The sequence below is a fragment of the Copadichromis virginalis genome, linkage group LG13 (genome assembly GCF_057382275.1).
Source record: "Copadichromis virginalis isolate Kocher_CV1m ecotype Utaka linkage group LG13, C_Virginalis_male_GT1.1, whole genome shotgun sequence".
NCBI classification, from domain to species: domain Eukaryota; kingdom Metazoa; phylum Chordata; class Actinopteri; order Cichliformes; family Cichlidae; genus Copadichromis; species Copadichromis virginalis.
In genome coordinates, this window is record NC_140630.1 from 8,602,476 (window position 1) to 8,617,458 (window position 14,983).

Genomic DNA, 14,983 nt, shown 5'->3' on the forward strand with positions numbered 1-14,983 from the left:
TGCCCTCCCCCTCTCCAAGAAACCCGTCTTCAACCGAGTCGAGAGAGCCGGGAACTTGTGAGGTGTGCATGTCCTGGTGAGCCTCCACCTGTTGTAGGTGGGTGCAGCCTCGACTGTACAGAGACAGACCAGACCAGCTGCACCACACAGACACTTCAAACCTTATCTGAGGACAAAAAACACATACATACATACATACATCTTACTTTAAAAAAAATTAATAAAGTTAGGGTTCCTTTAACTTTTTTGAACCTTTTAAACATCTACCTTTCAAAGAGTTTTTTTTGCATGTCCACTTGCCTCAGAATTTGAAATTGTTATTAAATTTGTAAGGTGTCCTTGAGTGTTTTCAAAGGTGCCTATAAAAATCTGTATTAGTGATGAATGTTTGCATTTTTTCAAAATACACATCTTTTATGAATGATGTGTACAGATACACCCTTAGTTAGGGGAAAAATGATGTGAAAATCATCAGTGGAACCGCTGTGTAATAATATTCAGATCATACACAGATCAGATGTAACATTACTGCAGTTACATGTGTTAGCACATGCTGCACCCAACAATGGGAGGCAGAGGCAAGTTAAATAAACAAGAGCTAAGCCTTTAATGCAAAAGCCTTTAATCCAAAAAGAACTAATGTTACACTAAGTCCAGTAGGCAAAACAAATAGAAACTCCCACTCAAAAACAAGCGAGAAGGAACTCAGGGAAGAAGAGGTGGGGAAACAGATGAGCTTACTTGGGGAGAAGCAAGACACTTCCACACATGACAGATTGAAGAGAGTTGGAATCAAATAGAGGTAATACTCACGATGGCAGACTAACTGCAAAGAGGAAAAGAAATACTGAAACATGAAGGCAAAGGGAGGGGGAAATGGAGAAACGAGATAAACAGGAAGGCACAACAAAACAAACAGGAAGAAAAGACTGTAACAACATCCAACTAAAAATCTCAAACCAATCACTTAAAGAAAATCCTGAAACTATGTGGCCTGTAAAGCCTGACACTTTCTTTTATTCTGCCATACAAACAGCTATGCTGAAGCAGAAAAAGTCAGCCCAGTCTTCACACAGTTCGACCCAGTTTTATTTTTTATTTTCTGATATTTTATGTGTTTGCTTTGAATGTTTGCACAGTAAAAAAGAATAATTATAGACAGTGATAAAGCACACATTTCCATAAATGATCTAAGCCTTTGTACTGTAGGATATGAGATAAGGGCAACTCCTATGGACAGATAACCTGATACAGGTGAAAAAACATGATAAACACCAGGAAGAATATATTTCCCACAGTTGCAAACCTGAGGATGCTAACTTAGATCCATGAAACATAGTTTGTTCATTCGTTTGTTTACAGTGACAGTAACAAAGTGGAGGTTAAAAAAAGGCAATTTAGGAATAAATTTCCTCCAGTAGGAGGCGATATTCTTCAACGAAGATCGTCTATTTGAAGAGGCATCCCTTTCCCCATCTGTGACGCTGACCTTGAGTTACTCCCTTCACTGTGGATGGAGCAGAGTGTGACATCTTAGTACTTTTAGCATCCCAGGTGACGCCTACGGAGACCTCGAGAGGATGGAGAAGGGCTGCACCGTTGACAGACAGGCGAAGTGAACGAGAGGTGATAAATAAAGAGCTGGGATTGCTCGTTAAACGGCCTGTCACTGTCTGGCTGATTCTGACGGACAGCTAGCATCAGACAGCGGCTACATGAGCTAGCCGCTGGCCATGTCAGCTAATCAGCTTCTGTGTCGGTAACAGGACAGCGGAATGCCGTTTGGGAACTACCTTATTTTAACCCCATTATTTATTGGTGAGTAAGCTCTCTTTGCATCAGTGCTACCTAATTAGCGAGTTTCGTGAACAGTTTGCGTTTACATGACTCTACATTCAGCTGTTCACGTCATGCCACGATGACACCTGTCTGTCTGTCCAGGATGAAGAGGCTGGAGAAAATGGCAGGACGGCGGTGCTTGTTTTCGCCCACAAAAGGCGTGCGTTAACTTGTTCAATACAGAAACACGCACAGAGTTCACATGATCACATTTGTTAAATAGAATGAACCAGAATAGACTCCAGTTCATTTGTTTTTTGCGTTAAGAGCTTATCTGTGACCCTGTAGGGCTAAGACTTCGGGTTTGTGCTGTTCATCTAAGTAGCACAAAGCTGCGGATATTGTTTCCCGTATCGGCTTACTGTCCGGGGCAGCGCTGGCCTCTCTTGCGTCTTAGGATCAGAACCAGGTGGAGAGTCATGCAGGTGGTTTTATAGATCAAATGAAAGAAGGTGATATTTGGAATGAGGAAATCAGATTGCTCATTGTGTACATTATGTGCAAGTTCCTCATTATTTAACTCTGCAGAATGCCAGCAGTCCCATGTACACAAGTGTGGAAATCAACGATCACAGGGCTGTGCCAAATTTATTTCAGTTGGTCTTTTGTTCCACCTGCCTGCTATTTTGATCTCAGGTGAGCCAGGCTAATAAAATAAAAATAAAACTTTTTTTTTAAAAGGTAAAAAAAAATTCATATTTAAAGGGGACGTGGCCTGCTTATTTCCAGCACATTTTTATTATTGGAATATTTAATCGGTGAGAGACACTACAGTATTACAAAGAAAAGCCCAACAATCGGAAAACCCCCTATGAGCAAGTACTTGGTGACTGTGGGAATGAAAAAGTCCCTCTTAACAGGAAAAAACCTCTGGTAGAAAAAGGCACAGGGAGGAAGAGCGATCTGCCGTGACCAGCAAAGGAAGAGAGCAGAGATGGGAGAAAAGAGAGTACGGTAGAAGGAGCCAGAGTTTAATAACTACTAGTGATTGAATGCAGTAAAGAGTGAAAAGAAATGATTAAGGAAGAAATGCTCAGTGCATCATGGAAAGCCCCCCCCCCCCCCCCCCCCCCCCCTCCCCCAACAAGGGTTCAGGGTCATTTGATCCAGACGAAAATATAAGCTTTATCCAAAAAGAACCTTTAAGTATAAATTATTAAGCAAATAACTTTAACACTGAAATTATTCCCAGAAGCTGTTGTTTTGTTTTTTTTATCCTTCTTTTCTGATTGTGTGCACTTACTTCTACCAGGTGCATGAGTCCTTTGGGTCCTGCAAGGAGAACCCATGGAACCCAACATCATACCCTTGCACTCCTCTTCCTTGCCTCTGATGGATGATGATGGTGATGGGGAGGTGGCATCAGAGGAGGATGAGTTTAAGGACTTTTCTGTCGGGATGTCCTGCTCCTCTCTTAATTTTGCTGATGCAACTGAGTCACCTTCTAGTTTCAGACCTCCTTCTCCAACCTCAGAACCAGCCACCCATCAACCCAGTTGCAGCTCTAATTGCGCAGGTGAACAATCCCAGCCTACATCCGAAGTGAAGCTGGAGTCTGGTAAGGCTCAGATGGATGTAGGACAGGAGGATTATAATGCTGAACCTTCTTTGCACCTCACAAATGGATTTGCTGAAAGTGAACATAACTCTGGGGCCCATACTTCTTCTGTAGGTGGTCGGTCTCCTGTGGAGGAAACGGGGTTTGCTGATTTCACTGTGTTTACAAAGCAGACGGGACACCCCTGGTGTTGTGGCTTCTCTCCACTGGCTAACACAGAGCAGGAGGATGCGAGAGTAAAAGGGACAAACAGCACCTTTAGTGAACAAATACATGAATCAGGAGAGGATTTTATTATGGAATCTGAGCCCAGATATCACTGTGCACACAAAGAAAAACAAAACATCTGCACTGAGATCAGGGAGAAAAGAGATGCAGCACTTGTGCAACCATCTCAGGTCCATCATCAGCCTCAGGAAGCTACAGGAAATTGGAGTTTTCCTTCTGAAGAGGAGGAGCTAGATAAGCCTTGGGATAGTCAGAGGGAAAGGAGGAATAGCTTTAATTCTCTTCAAACCTCTGAGGTACAGGACGATGGAGATGCAGAAGAAATCTTTCAAACATGTAGTATGCATGAGCCTATGTCAGAGGACTTGGCATCCTTCAGTGATGATTTGTCATTTGAGGTTGCTTCTGCAGATTTGGAACCAAATGTTTCATCCCTTGCTTCTCAAGATGATCAAACTGATTGGGACCAGTTTGATGAAGATGAAGACCTGGGAAACTGCAGACATTCTGACTCTTTTGGAAACAGTAATGTGACAAACCTCAACCAGACTGAGTCAGACAGGGACATTCATCACTACGAATATCCGACTCAGGAAAATTCTGCTACCTCCAAACAGTCACAATCTGGAACAAATTTGCAAGACAGATTTGCTGACTTTACTGACAGCAGTTTTGAGCATCACAGACCTCAAGAAGATCTTCAAACAGCTGATGCAGGGGTGCAGATTCTGGGAAATCTCCCACTGAGTGACAGCTTTGCAGATTTCTGCTCAGCGCCCACGCAGGAGGATGAAGAGGGGTCGTGGGCGGAATTCAATGACCAGAGTGCAGAGGATGGAAGAAGTTGGAGACAGTTCAGAGCACCAGTCAGCAGCCTGCAGACTGATGTAGACGATGAGGAAAAGAATAAGCAGGACAGAGTGGAAGGAACAAGAAGGAACAGCTCTCAGGTAGAAGTTAATTTTATTTAAAAACCTAAACTTCTGCTTACATTATCGGTTGTCTGTTTTTATTATTAAATGTTACCAATTTTTAAAAAGAATTTAAGCTATTTAAAGGCATATTAATGTTTTAAAAAGATAAATAGATATTTCTGAAATTCTAGTTTAAAAATGAACCATCTTATATTCCTATCTGACCAGGATTCACTGCCCTGTCGTGTCCAGGAAATCCTTCAAGCCAGTTTCCCAAAGGTAGTGGTTCCAGCTGTGGAAGATGAGAAGGAGCTGGTTGGCCTCAGTGCTTTGCTTCAAGCTGAGCATCTCTCTGAGAGTGGGGAGGAGGTACCAGTCCCCAGCAGTGCTCAGCGGTGAGGAGAAACTCCTGAATTATGGCTTAACCAATCTGGAAAGCCATCAGCTAGTCTGTCAACTCCCCCTCAGGATTGGTTAATTTTCTGTGATTTCTTGGGGTTTTTTTTATGTGCACATAAACCACTACATTGGACACTGATGTGTCACTCCATACCCTGCCACCCACTCCAAAGGTGATGTTTGTGGACATGTCAAAAACTATTTGAAAAATAGTTTAAAAATAAAGTTCAAAAATCTTTTTTGCCTAAAGATGAATAAAAATATTTAAGAAAAAAATCCTGATTGAGGTTGTCATAATTCATGCATGAATGGGTTAATAGAAATCTGGTCTGAAGATGTACCCTATACGATTAGTTTGCACTAATCACATTAGTGCATAAATTTTTCAATTTGTAGTGGTATCCTTAACATTTTAGAATTTCATTCCTTGATATAGCAGATAAAGTAATAACTTCTCAAAATCTTAGCTGCTTTTAAATTTTCTTCTGACCTTCCAGGATTCAGCAGGAGATATTGAGGCCACATCAGGATGTCCACAATGCAGTTGGGCTCCAGTTTCAATGGGGGGGCTCCCATACTAACAGGACTCTGCTCAGTTGTCTTGGCGTGGACACAAGAAACGTTGTGAGTTAGGCATCAGTAGCATTTTCCATTACATGGCTTAAACTGCTGCTAAAATGGACCAAAAATTCTCTTGGTATCTTCCAATGCTATAGTGTTCCTAACACTTGCTCATTCCCAATTCCAAGGTGTTCACTGGGAGGAATAAGCAGTCTGTGACTGTGCCTGCTTTTGCATCCAGTCTGGTGAGTCTTGCTGCAGTAAATGTGAATAAACTTCACTGGTGTGTGTGGTAGGAGATCAGACAAACTGTGTCTTGTCTGATTGTCTGTGAATTGAGGACAGATTCAGTAGTACTAAAGCATACTGGGCTTTGTCGCTTCCCTGTGGGACCGGTTGCTCTTTATGTATCTTTATTCAGTGTTTCCCAGCTGGAATATCAGTTTCTGTCACTTTCAGGGAATGCTTGAGCCAACCAAAGATGCCGTGCCAGCTGCCTGCTCTTCAGGAAGCACAGCTGTTACAGCACAAGCACCTCCAGGGCCCCGGGATATACCGGGCCCCTCAACACATTCAGCGCAGGTAAACTTGTCTGTTTGATTTGACTCATTAAACAAAATCACAAAGCATTACACTTGAATGGAATAACTTAAAATGCCACTAAAGAAGGTCAATTTTGTGTCGTGGCAGGAGGAGCTCCCTTCCAGCCAGCTGGACTGGAGCGGTCGTGGCCTTAGCAGCTCTCAGGACGGTACGTCCCCTCGCCGAGCCCCACATTTCTGGGGTCGGAAGTAGACTACCAGTCATGGCTTCTATTATCAAACCAAACCTTTTGTTAAGATTTAACTCTGGGCTTCTCACTATCTTCACAGCATGTGCTTTTTCTCTTTGAATTTACTGTGTTTCCCCTTAAGGCACTTTGCAGTAATACGGGATCACAACATGTCATCAAAATATAATATTTTCCTTTAATAATAATTTCCTCTCAAGAATAACAATCATCCAGTATTTTGAAATCATGACCAAAAACAGGGGAAACACTGTGCTGATCTCCCTTTTTGCTCTTTTTCTTCACCTGTTGTATTTACCTGTTGTCCTGTTGAGGAAAAAAATGATCTCAGTCTAATTTATTTATGGAAAATTTCTAATGAACTCACACCTGATGTGTAAGAAGCCTATTGAAGACATGATGTGCATACTAACCTGTTTCATTTCTGTTTTGTGGTTTACTCACTGAGCATGAAAATAACGTGCACTCTGAATAATCAACAGATTTGTTCTTCTAAAGGATCTTTTTTTTTTTTTTTTTTTGGTCTCTTTTAATTTTTGGCTATTGTGGGGGTCAAACTCCCAGGTCCTTAGTACTAATATCGTCAACCTGTTGCCAGAATTACTGTAAGTCAGCCATTAGACATTTCTAGTAAAGACAAATTAAAAAAGAATAATCTATACCAGTATACTTATTTATTAATTTTTTTGCTCAGGAATGTTTTATCAAGTCAATGAGAATCATAACTTATTGTACTGTTCAGTTTTATGTTTTTGCAGTTTTCAAATGAACGTTTGTATTCATCCTAAATTCCAAAAATCGTGAGTTATAAATTAAAAATTATTAAATATTCTCTTTGATCAAAAAGTATGATTTAAAAAAAAAAAGGTTCCAAGAGTCCACAGAAAAACGCAAATTAGATTAAAATATGGCCAATCTCCCCTTCAGTGTAATCTCCCTGTGCACATCTGGATCACTTCAAGCATGACTGCCTAATTTCATAATGAACATCAAACTTTTTGAAAGCAAAGATTAAGGAGATGATCTTGAAGGGGACTTCAGCCAAGTATTGCTGGGGTGCAGTTTTTTGGGTTTTTTTGTTGTTGTATTTTTTTGTTTGTTTGTTTGTTTGTTTTTAGTTCTTTGTTTTTTGTTAATTTGAATTTGTCAATTGAATTGCAGAACTTTTTGATGAGACCACAAACAAAAAAACAAAAGGGCAGGTAGGAAAATCCCATCTGGTTCTTTCATAACTTAATGCGACATGGATTCAAACCAACACACTAAAAAAGATATAGCTCTGTCATTGCTGTAAAACAGCAGTATACACAAACTTTGCCACGCAAATCATTTTGCTGCTGCAAATGTTTAAGAGGGTAAAGGTAAAATAAAGTGTGCTAAATAATTCTAACAAAGAGTTTGTTTTCCATGTATGACATGCAGCGTGGCTGAAAGCATAGCTTACTAACCTAAAAATGTGAATTGTGACTACTAACTAAAATATAAAATCCATTTCTAATTTGTAGCATGAAACATAGCATCTTTTTTGATGGTGTTTATTGATATATATACATGTATATAACTAAGGATGGCACTGAGCAGCTACTACATCCATTTCCTGGACTTGAGCAGTAATGTTCTTGCTCAAATCTGGATGATTTCAGTCTGCAGGTCCTCAGGCAACTGTACGAAAAGAGATTTTACGTCTCCCGATCATCTGAGTTCAGTTTTGTTTGTTTTCATTTATTTGTAATTTTTTATTTTATTTTATTTTTAGATCGGCAACACATAGAAGACTAAACATAGGGCAGAACAAAGATTAAAGTTGTAATAATGAAGCTTGCACAGCAGAGGGCAGTGTGCAGGGTGTAAGTGGTGCTGAGTGCAGAAAGAAAGTCAAAACACATTACTAGTTTGCAAGAACAAATCTATTAATACAAGAAGATGCAGGATGCAATCTTATTATTGTACATCATTTTATGTAACTGTGTGTCGTCTGTTCTGTAATTTATTATTTATTTATTTCTGTTAGATATGAAGCCAATTTTGGGATAAATTTAATTTGTGGGATTACTGTCCTAATAGAAAGCAGGCTTTCATAATTAAAATTGCAAAGGAGGAGTCACAGTTAAAGCTTGCAGGTGTGATTTTTATGTCGTCAGTTAATACTTAATTCTTTGTTTTTCTTTTAGTTTTTTTGCACTTGATTCTAGATCTGATCGTTCTGTGTGGCAGTGTTTGATTCCAATTTGCTTTATTTTGAGAAAACGGGTTTTGAGTGCTTTTCAGTGTTTCATTATCAATCAAACATGTTTCTGCACTATTCCTGTAAACACACACTTTTTTTTTTCTTTTCTTTTTTTAAAATAATGAGTTGTGCCTTTTGCTAAGCATTTTCTAATGAGTGCTTTTTTTTCTCCCAAATAGTGAAATAATGTTTGGACCTACAGTGACAAAAAACTTTTTTTCCTCTTAATTTATTCAGATTTACTGCTCAAATTGAGAATTAATGCACTGCTATCAGAGTAGAGGGAAATAGTTGTAAATACTGAAATAAATCGGTTGATCCTTTCTGCTTGGTTTGTCTTCTCTTCTCTTCATGTTTTCACTCTTTTATCACTTTGTGATAAAACCACTCTTCTCAGTGGTTGACTAGAGTTACATTACTCAAAGCTTAACCATTTGCATGGCTTTTCTATTTATTTATTGATTTTTTTTTTTTTTTTTTTTTTTTTTTTTTGCAAGACAAATGTAAAAGTCCAAAAAGCAGAGACTTTTTTTAACCTCCATCTAATTTACATTTTGTCATTTTTGTGTTCCAAACTGTCAGATAGTCAAACAAGATTTTACATAAAAACATTCAGTTAGCACTAAATGATTGTGTTGAGCCTTTTGAGGAATGATTCTGTAATTCTGTAATGTGATTCAGAGACGCGATTACTTTATAAGTAATAAGAAATCGCGTCTCTGAATTTAATAGCCAATTGTGCCACCTTTAGAACACGTACAACCAAATGCTTTGTGCTTTGGTGCAGCCACATTTAGGGGGCTGGTTTTGAGGCCTAATGGTTCTTTTCAGATCTTCCCACAGCATCTCAGTGGGGTTCAAGTCCAACCTCAAACTAGCTCACACTAAAATGGAATTTTATTCAATTCATGAGCCATTTAGAAGTGAACTTCTTGGAAGTGTTTTGTTTACTGTTATGTTTAGATCATTGTCTCACCAGGGTTGCCCTTGCACTCGAAACTGAGTTCTGGGATTTTTGGCAAGAGCCCCCAGACATGCTAGCGTAATCATCGATCTGGTTTCAAGCCCAGATAAATGGGAGGGGTGCGTTAGGAGAATCCAAGCTGTTACACCCCGGCCTAGGCAACCGGGGTGCAACGTAGAAAAACAGAAATAAGGAAAATAAAACCACGAAGGCTCTCCACCAAAATCCCAAAACGAAAATATCCCATAACGAAAGCATTGACAAACCCATTCACAACTATTTATAACAAACTATTTATTTACAACACGGGGGGGGGGGGGGGAGATCGCGACCATGACATCCTGAAACACAAGGCTTAAATACATAGAAGGAGCAATCAGGGAATGGACCACAGGAGGGAAACACAGCTGGGGCAAATTAGACCTGACGAGACAAGGAAAAGTAAACTGAACACACTAAGATAACACAGACTTTCAAAGTAAAACAGGAAATACATGACAGTCACGCAAAAAACAAAACACTGACAACACCGAAACGTAACAAAGCAGATCCACCTGTTGTGGTGACCCTTCAGGAGCAGCCGCAACTACTTTTTGCTCTACAAGATTTTTGGTCAATATCAAGTTTCTCTCTGCCAACTGGCACCAACAGCATTCACAACACTAACACTTCCACGCTTGACTCTTTGTAAAGCATCCAATTTGTTGAATTCTGAGTCTGGTTTATACCAGGTGTGACACTTTTTCTCTTACAAAAAGTTCATCCTAATCATTCTTTAAAACATTGACCCAAAATGTCTGAGTCCAGTAGAGTATGTCTTAGCAGAGTCTGTATAAGCCTTAGTTTTCTTCAAAAGATGCTATAACGTCTACACTCTTCCATGGGTCTCATTTTTGCCCACTGTGCACAGTTTCTTACATCTTTCTCTTTAGATGTGTTTCTGCTGACTTCTATTTTTTTTTTTTTTTTATGACTTCCCGGATGAGCCGTCCTGGAAAGTCTTTATTTATTGATAATGTGTCGTTGTGGATCTGGAGGCCATGTGTCTGCAAGGGTTTACATGAACTGGCCTCAAAAATAGCTTTGTAACCCATCCCAGACTGATGTATTTATCACTTTCTTCTTAAGTTCTTCAGAATTTCTTTGGATTTAGGATTATTGTGTTGCTGAAAGGTCATTTAACTGACTCTGCGCTTCTGAAAATCTCTAAGTTATTTTTAGTTAGGACTGGTAGTAATCAGGTGTGGTTGTCTAGTCAGACTGTGTGTGTGTGTTTGTGTGTGTTTACACAAGGTTAGTTGGTATTAATTGACCTTTAAGACTACTTCAGTTGCACACAAAAATGGAAAAAAAATCAGAACTTGGGGTCATTTTTTAACTACAAATGACAAGGTTTTATTTCATGACCTTATAAGGACAAATCCACCAGAGTCTGCAGGAGGAGGCAATCCTCATCAATTAGTACAAAAGACTACTAATTTGATTCGATTATTCTATTTCATCTTTAAGCTAGAACCTTTTAGCATTACCATTCACTAGTATTACACACAATAATCACATATAAAACTTAAAAGGGAAACGGACTAAAATAAACCCAACTTTAGCGGTGTGTTTCTGCTGACCTCTACTGTTTAACCTTCTTCATTGCAGTGAAGTGGCAGCCTCCTGGTTGTGACTGGTTTTGTCAGTACAGTTTTACTTTAACATTAACAGGCATTACAAATGACAACATGACTGAACAATAATGCCTCAATTTGAGTCTAAAGTCAAATTTTCACTGCTGGTTATATTTATTCTTCATCTGGTAACATGGCTCTAACATATAACTTAGTGTGCCCAAAAAAACCTCTGCTCTTTATTTACACAAAAAATATCATGGACACATTAAGTATAAAGTATAAAGTTAGAGGATTTCTTGTGGCACATGATTTGATGTGACTTATGGTAACTAAGCCCTTGTTACATTCCTGTTGTGACAAGTCACAGTATGTCTTCTGTGAAAAAGGTTTCACTACAGTACACAACACCACTGGGTGTTCTCAGTGAAACACACTTAAAGACTTCCACCACAGCAGGCTCCAAAACACTGATTTAAACTTAAACTAACATACCAATATACATATACTTGCCTTCCAAGTGTACACTCCAAGTCATGGAGAGTACATGTAGATAACTTCTAACAAACAAAACTGCTGACACCACATGCCATTGAGGTTCTTTTATTTACCTTAATGATTGTACCCATTTCCTTTGACTGTCCTGATAAAAAGACAAAGCTTCAGACCTCTTCTTCTTTCTCCCTTATGCTAGCACAGACTGTTCTGCTCTCAGTCTGGATTACTTTGGTCCTGAGGATGAGAGCAGGTCCAGCAGTAGCACCCAAAGCCAGAGTCCCCCTCCAGGTAAATAACTACACCTTTCAATTGTGATACTTAGAGCAATACAGAAATGAGCCTAGATCAGGGGTGGACAAATACTTTTCTCAAGAGGCCACATTAGAAACTGGGACTGTTGTGGAAGGCCAGACCATTAAGCTGAACTCAATTCTGCTCAATATTAATCTTATGTATTTAATTCAATGTTATTTATATAATGCCAAATCACAACAACAGTCTTCTCAATGTTATAAGGTAAAGATCCTACAATAATACAGAGAAACCCCAACAATGAGACACCCTATCAGCAAGCACTTTACTGACAGTGGGAAGGAAAAACTTAATTTTAACAGGAAGAAACCTTCAGCAGAACCAGACACAAAGAGGGGCAGCCATCTGCCACGACTGGTTGGGAGTGGGCTCATCTCTTTATAAGCTTTTTAATGCATCCACCCACAACAATCCCAATTTCATTTGGGAACTTGGGAAAATTATTTGCCCACCCCTGCCTTCAATGCTGCTTGTGGTGTATGTCTTGTTATAACGAAACACTTTTGTGTAAAGGAATTGATCCAGAGCTGTATGAGTTGACCATCAGCAAGCTGGAAATCAACACTAACAGCAGCCACCTAGAGGACACTTTGAATCGCCTGATGTCCTCCGCAGAGAAGACGAGCATTTCAGTGAGGTCAGTGAATCTGATATATGATCTGTTTTTTGTTTTAAATTGAAATAATTCAAAGCCAGTTTAACTGTTACTGTTTGGTTGCGTGTGCTCTCTGACAGAAAATTCCTGCCGAGTGAAGAGCTGAGTGAAGAGGCTTCCAGGGTGATCGCTGTGCTTCCTAACTTGTCTTTCATGCAGGCCAAGGTCCTCATGTTCCCAAGCGTGCTCCTACCCAAAGCATGCACTTCTCCAAAATGACAACACATTATTTATATTTACAACAAACTGGATTGTGAAAATTTGAGATATTTTTGTTAAACACACACAGATAGAAGAGTTCAGAACATTTGATAACACAACTGATCATTTTAAACACATTGTGATATGGTTGCTTGTGTGCAGAGTTCTCTTTCCACTGTTTATTCCAGCTGTCTGCAAAACTCTTTTATACACTGCAAGTGAAACACTTCAGTGCATAAAAGAGGACAAAGGACATACCTGTGCATCCTCGATTGTAGCTTCTTGTAGCAAGACCTGCAGATGCATTTTAGGAACTGAGACAGGAGGAAGAACAGGGGACATGAGAAGGCATAAATTAGAGAAATGAGAAAACCCTTTAATCTTTCACTTGGCCTTGGCCTGCTTTCCCATGTATGTAGCTGATTCAACACGGGCTGTTTGAAGAGGTATAGAATAGGTATACTACTACATGTGAGGTCACATGAAATCATAGAGACTTATTGGGAAACGAGAGGTTGATTTTCCTGCTTTAGTAAAAATACTCCACCTGCTGGCTATCCTCTGCTTTTAGGGTGAAAGTTGTGAGTAAAAAAATATCCTCACATATGAGGATATTCAAATTTCAAAGCATACTAAACTGCAAACTGCAAACTGCACTGCGGAAGATCAGCAGCAACAGTACAGTGTGTGAAAGTATTATTCTCCTCAATGTGCAGTGTTGTGATTTAGTTTGGTTTAACGTCCCTTTTACCCAGATTTATTTAGTCTGTTACAGGAAACATGTCAGTCGAAATGGATATTTTTATATGTATGTTGTTATTTTTACCTAAAAATGACTCACGGTTATTTTAATGTAAGGCTATAACAGACAAATCATATAAAAGACAGAAAGAATGTGATTATGTAATGTGGCCTTTTTAAAGAAATATACATTTCAAACAATTTTTTTGTTTCTTTAATTTCAGCTTTAGCAAGGTCACTTTTGTTTTCACTTTTTCATTTTTCTTCCTCTATTACAAAGTTTTGCTTCATGCCAGTTACAGTATTCTGTTATGTCTGTTTTAGTATTAGGATGCCATACATGTGTTTCCATATTCAAGTCACGAAAGTATTTGAGATTTCTTTGATGATAATATTTTTTTTCCTGTTTCCTGCTCCTGGCTGATTTTTTGTTTTTATGTTTTATGATGTCCACAAACTAATAGGCTACATGTTCCTGACTATTTTAGAAAATATTTAGCATTATTGTTGTTCATTTGTTTGTTTCCAGTGATTTTATGTTACTGAGGTGCTTTGGAGTATAAAAACATTGTCCTGAAATACTGCCGTGACAAGCTTGTTGTCCACTTGCGCACATTCCTGTGAAACAAACAGCTGCTTCCTATAGTCATTTTACAATAAAACGAAGGGTTTATGTACAGTCATGACAGTCAAAGTAAGAACACCTTCTTTGAATCTGAAATGGGCCTGCCTGATCTCACAAGCAGCCTTCTGTCAAACAGGAAGTCACTAATCCCAGTGTAGGTGGGAGCAGGTGCATTCAGCCTGGAGAGACGTAGAGCTGGGATGATGGTGTTGAAAGCATAACTTTAGTGCAAGGGATACAGGAGGGGGTCAATGATGGGTTTGAAATGTGACAACACAACATCCTCAAACATTTTCATTACTAATGAGGTCAAAGCAACAGGACTGTAGTCATCAAGGCGAATTTTAATTGTTTTTGGGAAACAGAAAAATGGTGGAGGCCTTAAAGTAGGCTGGCACATTTCTCCAGCGAGGTATTGAAGATATCAGCTGAAGTACTCAGTACTTCGGAAGTCTGCACAAGCTGTTTTGCAAAGGTTCTGTCTAATGAAGAGTCTATTTACATCTCTTTCAGAAGCAGTTTATGAAAAATTAAGTACACCCCATAAATTAATAGTTTATGGAGCCTCCTTTAGCAACAACAACTTAAAGTAATCGTTTTCTGTATGACTTGTCTCTTGCAGAGGAATTTTACCCTACTCTCTGTTACAGTGTTGCTTCAGCCCATTGAGGTTCAGGTTATATTAAGGTCCTGTCCTGTTGTATGAACCAGTTTTGACCAAGCTTTATCTATGAGACAGATGGCCTTACATTTGATTCTTGAATAATTTGGTATGCAGAGGAGTTCATGGTCGAGTCAGTAACCGCAAGAAGCCCAGGGCCCGTGGCTGCAAAGCAAATCCAAATCTTAACACCT

The 14,983-nt window shown here is 39.2% G+C and overlaps 1 protein-coding gene across 4 annotated transcripts; it reads left to right on the plus strand.

Moving 5' to 3' along the window:
• Positions 1 to 1,480: 1,480 nt before the first annotated feature.
• On the plus strand, positions 1,481 to 14,189 carry aftphb (aftiphilin b). 4 transcript variants are annotated; one of them, XM_085477132.1, is made up of 11 exons: positions 1,481 to 1,818; positions 1,942 to 1,999; positions 3,092 to 4,575; positions 4,768 to 4,934; positions 5,436 to 5,562; positions 5,688 to 5,744; positions 5,959 to 6,081; positions 6,190 to 6,250; positions 11,796 to 11,882; positions 12,420 to 12,543; positions 12,642 to 14,189. In XM_085477132.1, exons 3-11 carry the CDS (start codon positions 3,127 to 3,129, stop codon positions 12,778 to 12,780), a joined length of 2,334 nt encoding a protein of 777 aa, XP_085333258.1. In that variant the 5' UTR covers positions 1,481 to 1,818; positions 1,942 to 1,999; positions 3,092 to 3,126; the 3' UTR covers positions 12,781 to 14,189. The 4 variants fall into 4 exon arrangements, with proteins under 4 accessions (XP_085333258.1, XP_085333260.1, XP_085333257.1 ...); XM_085477134.1 differs by lacking the exon at positions 1,942 to 1,999 and having other exon boundaries at positions 3,092 to 3,397; positions 3,512 to 4,575; XM_085477131.1 differs by lacking the exon at positions 1,942 to 1,999.
• Positions 14,190 to 14,983: the final 794 nt, after the last annotated feature.

Coding starts and splice junctions, on each gene's coding strand:
- aftphb (XM_085477132.1), top strand. CDS start 3,127: ATGGAACCCAACATCATACCCTTGCACTCCTCTTCCTTGCCTCTGATG. Junction 6,082..6,189: donor CCTCAACACATTCAGCGCAG/GTAAACTTGTCT, acceptor GTGTCGTGGCAG/GAGGAGCTCCCTTCCAGCCA. Junction 11,883..12,419: donor AAGCCAGAGTCCCCCTCCAG/GTAAATAACTAC, acceptor TTTTGTGTAAAG/GAATTGATCCAGAGCTGTAT.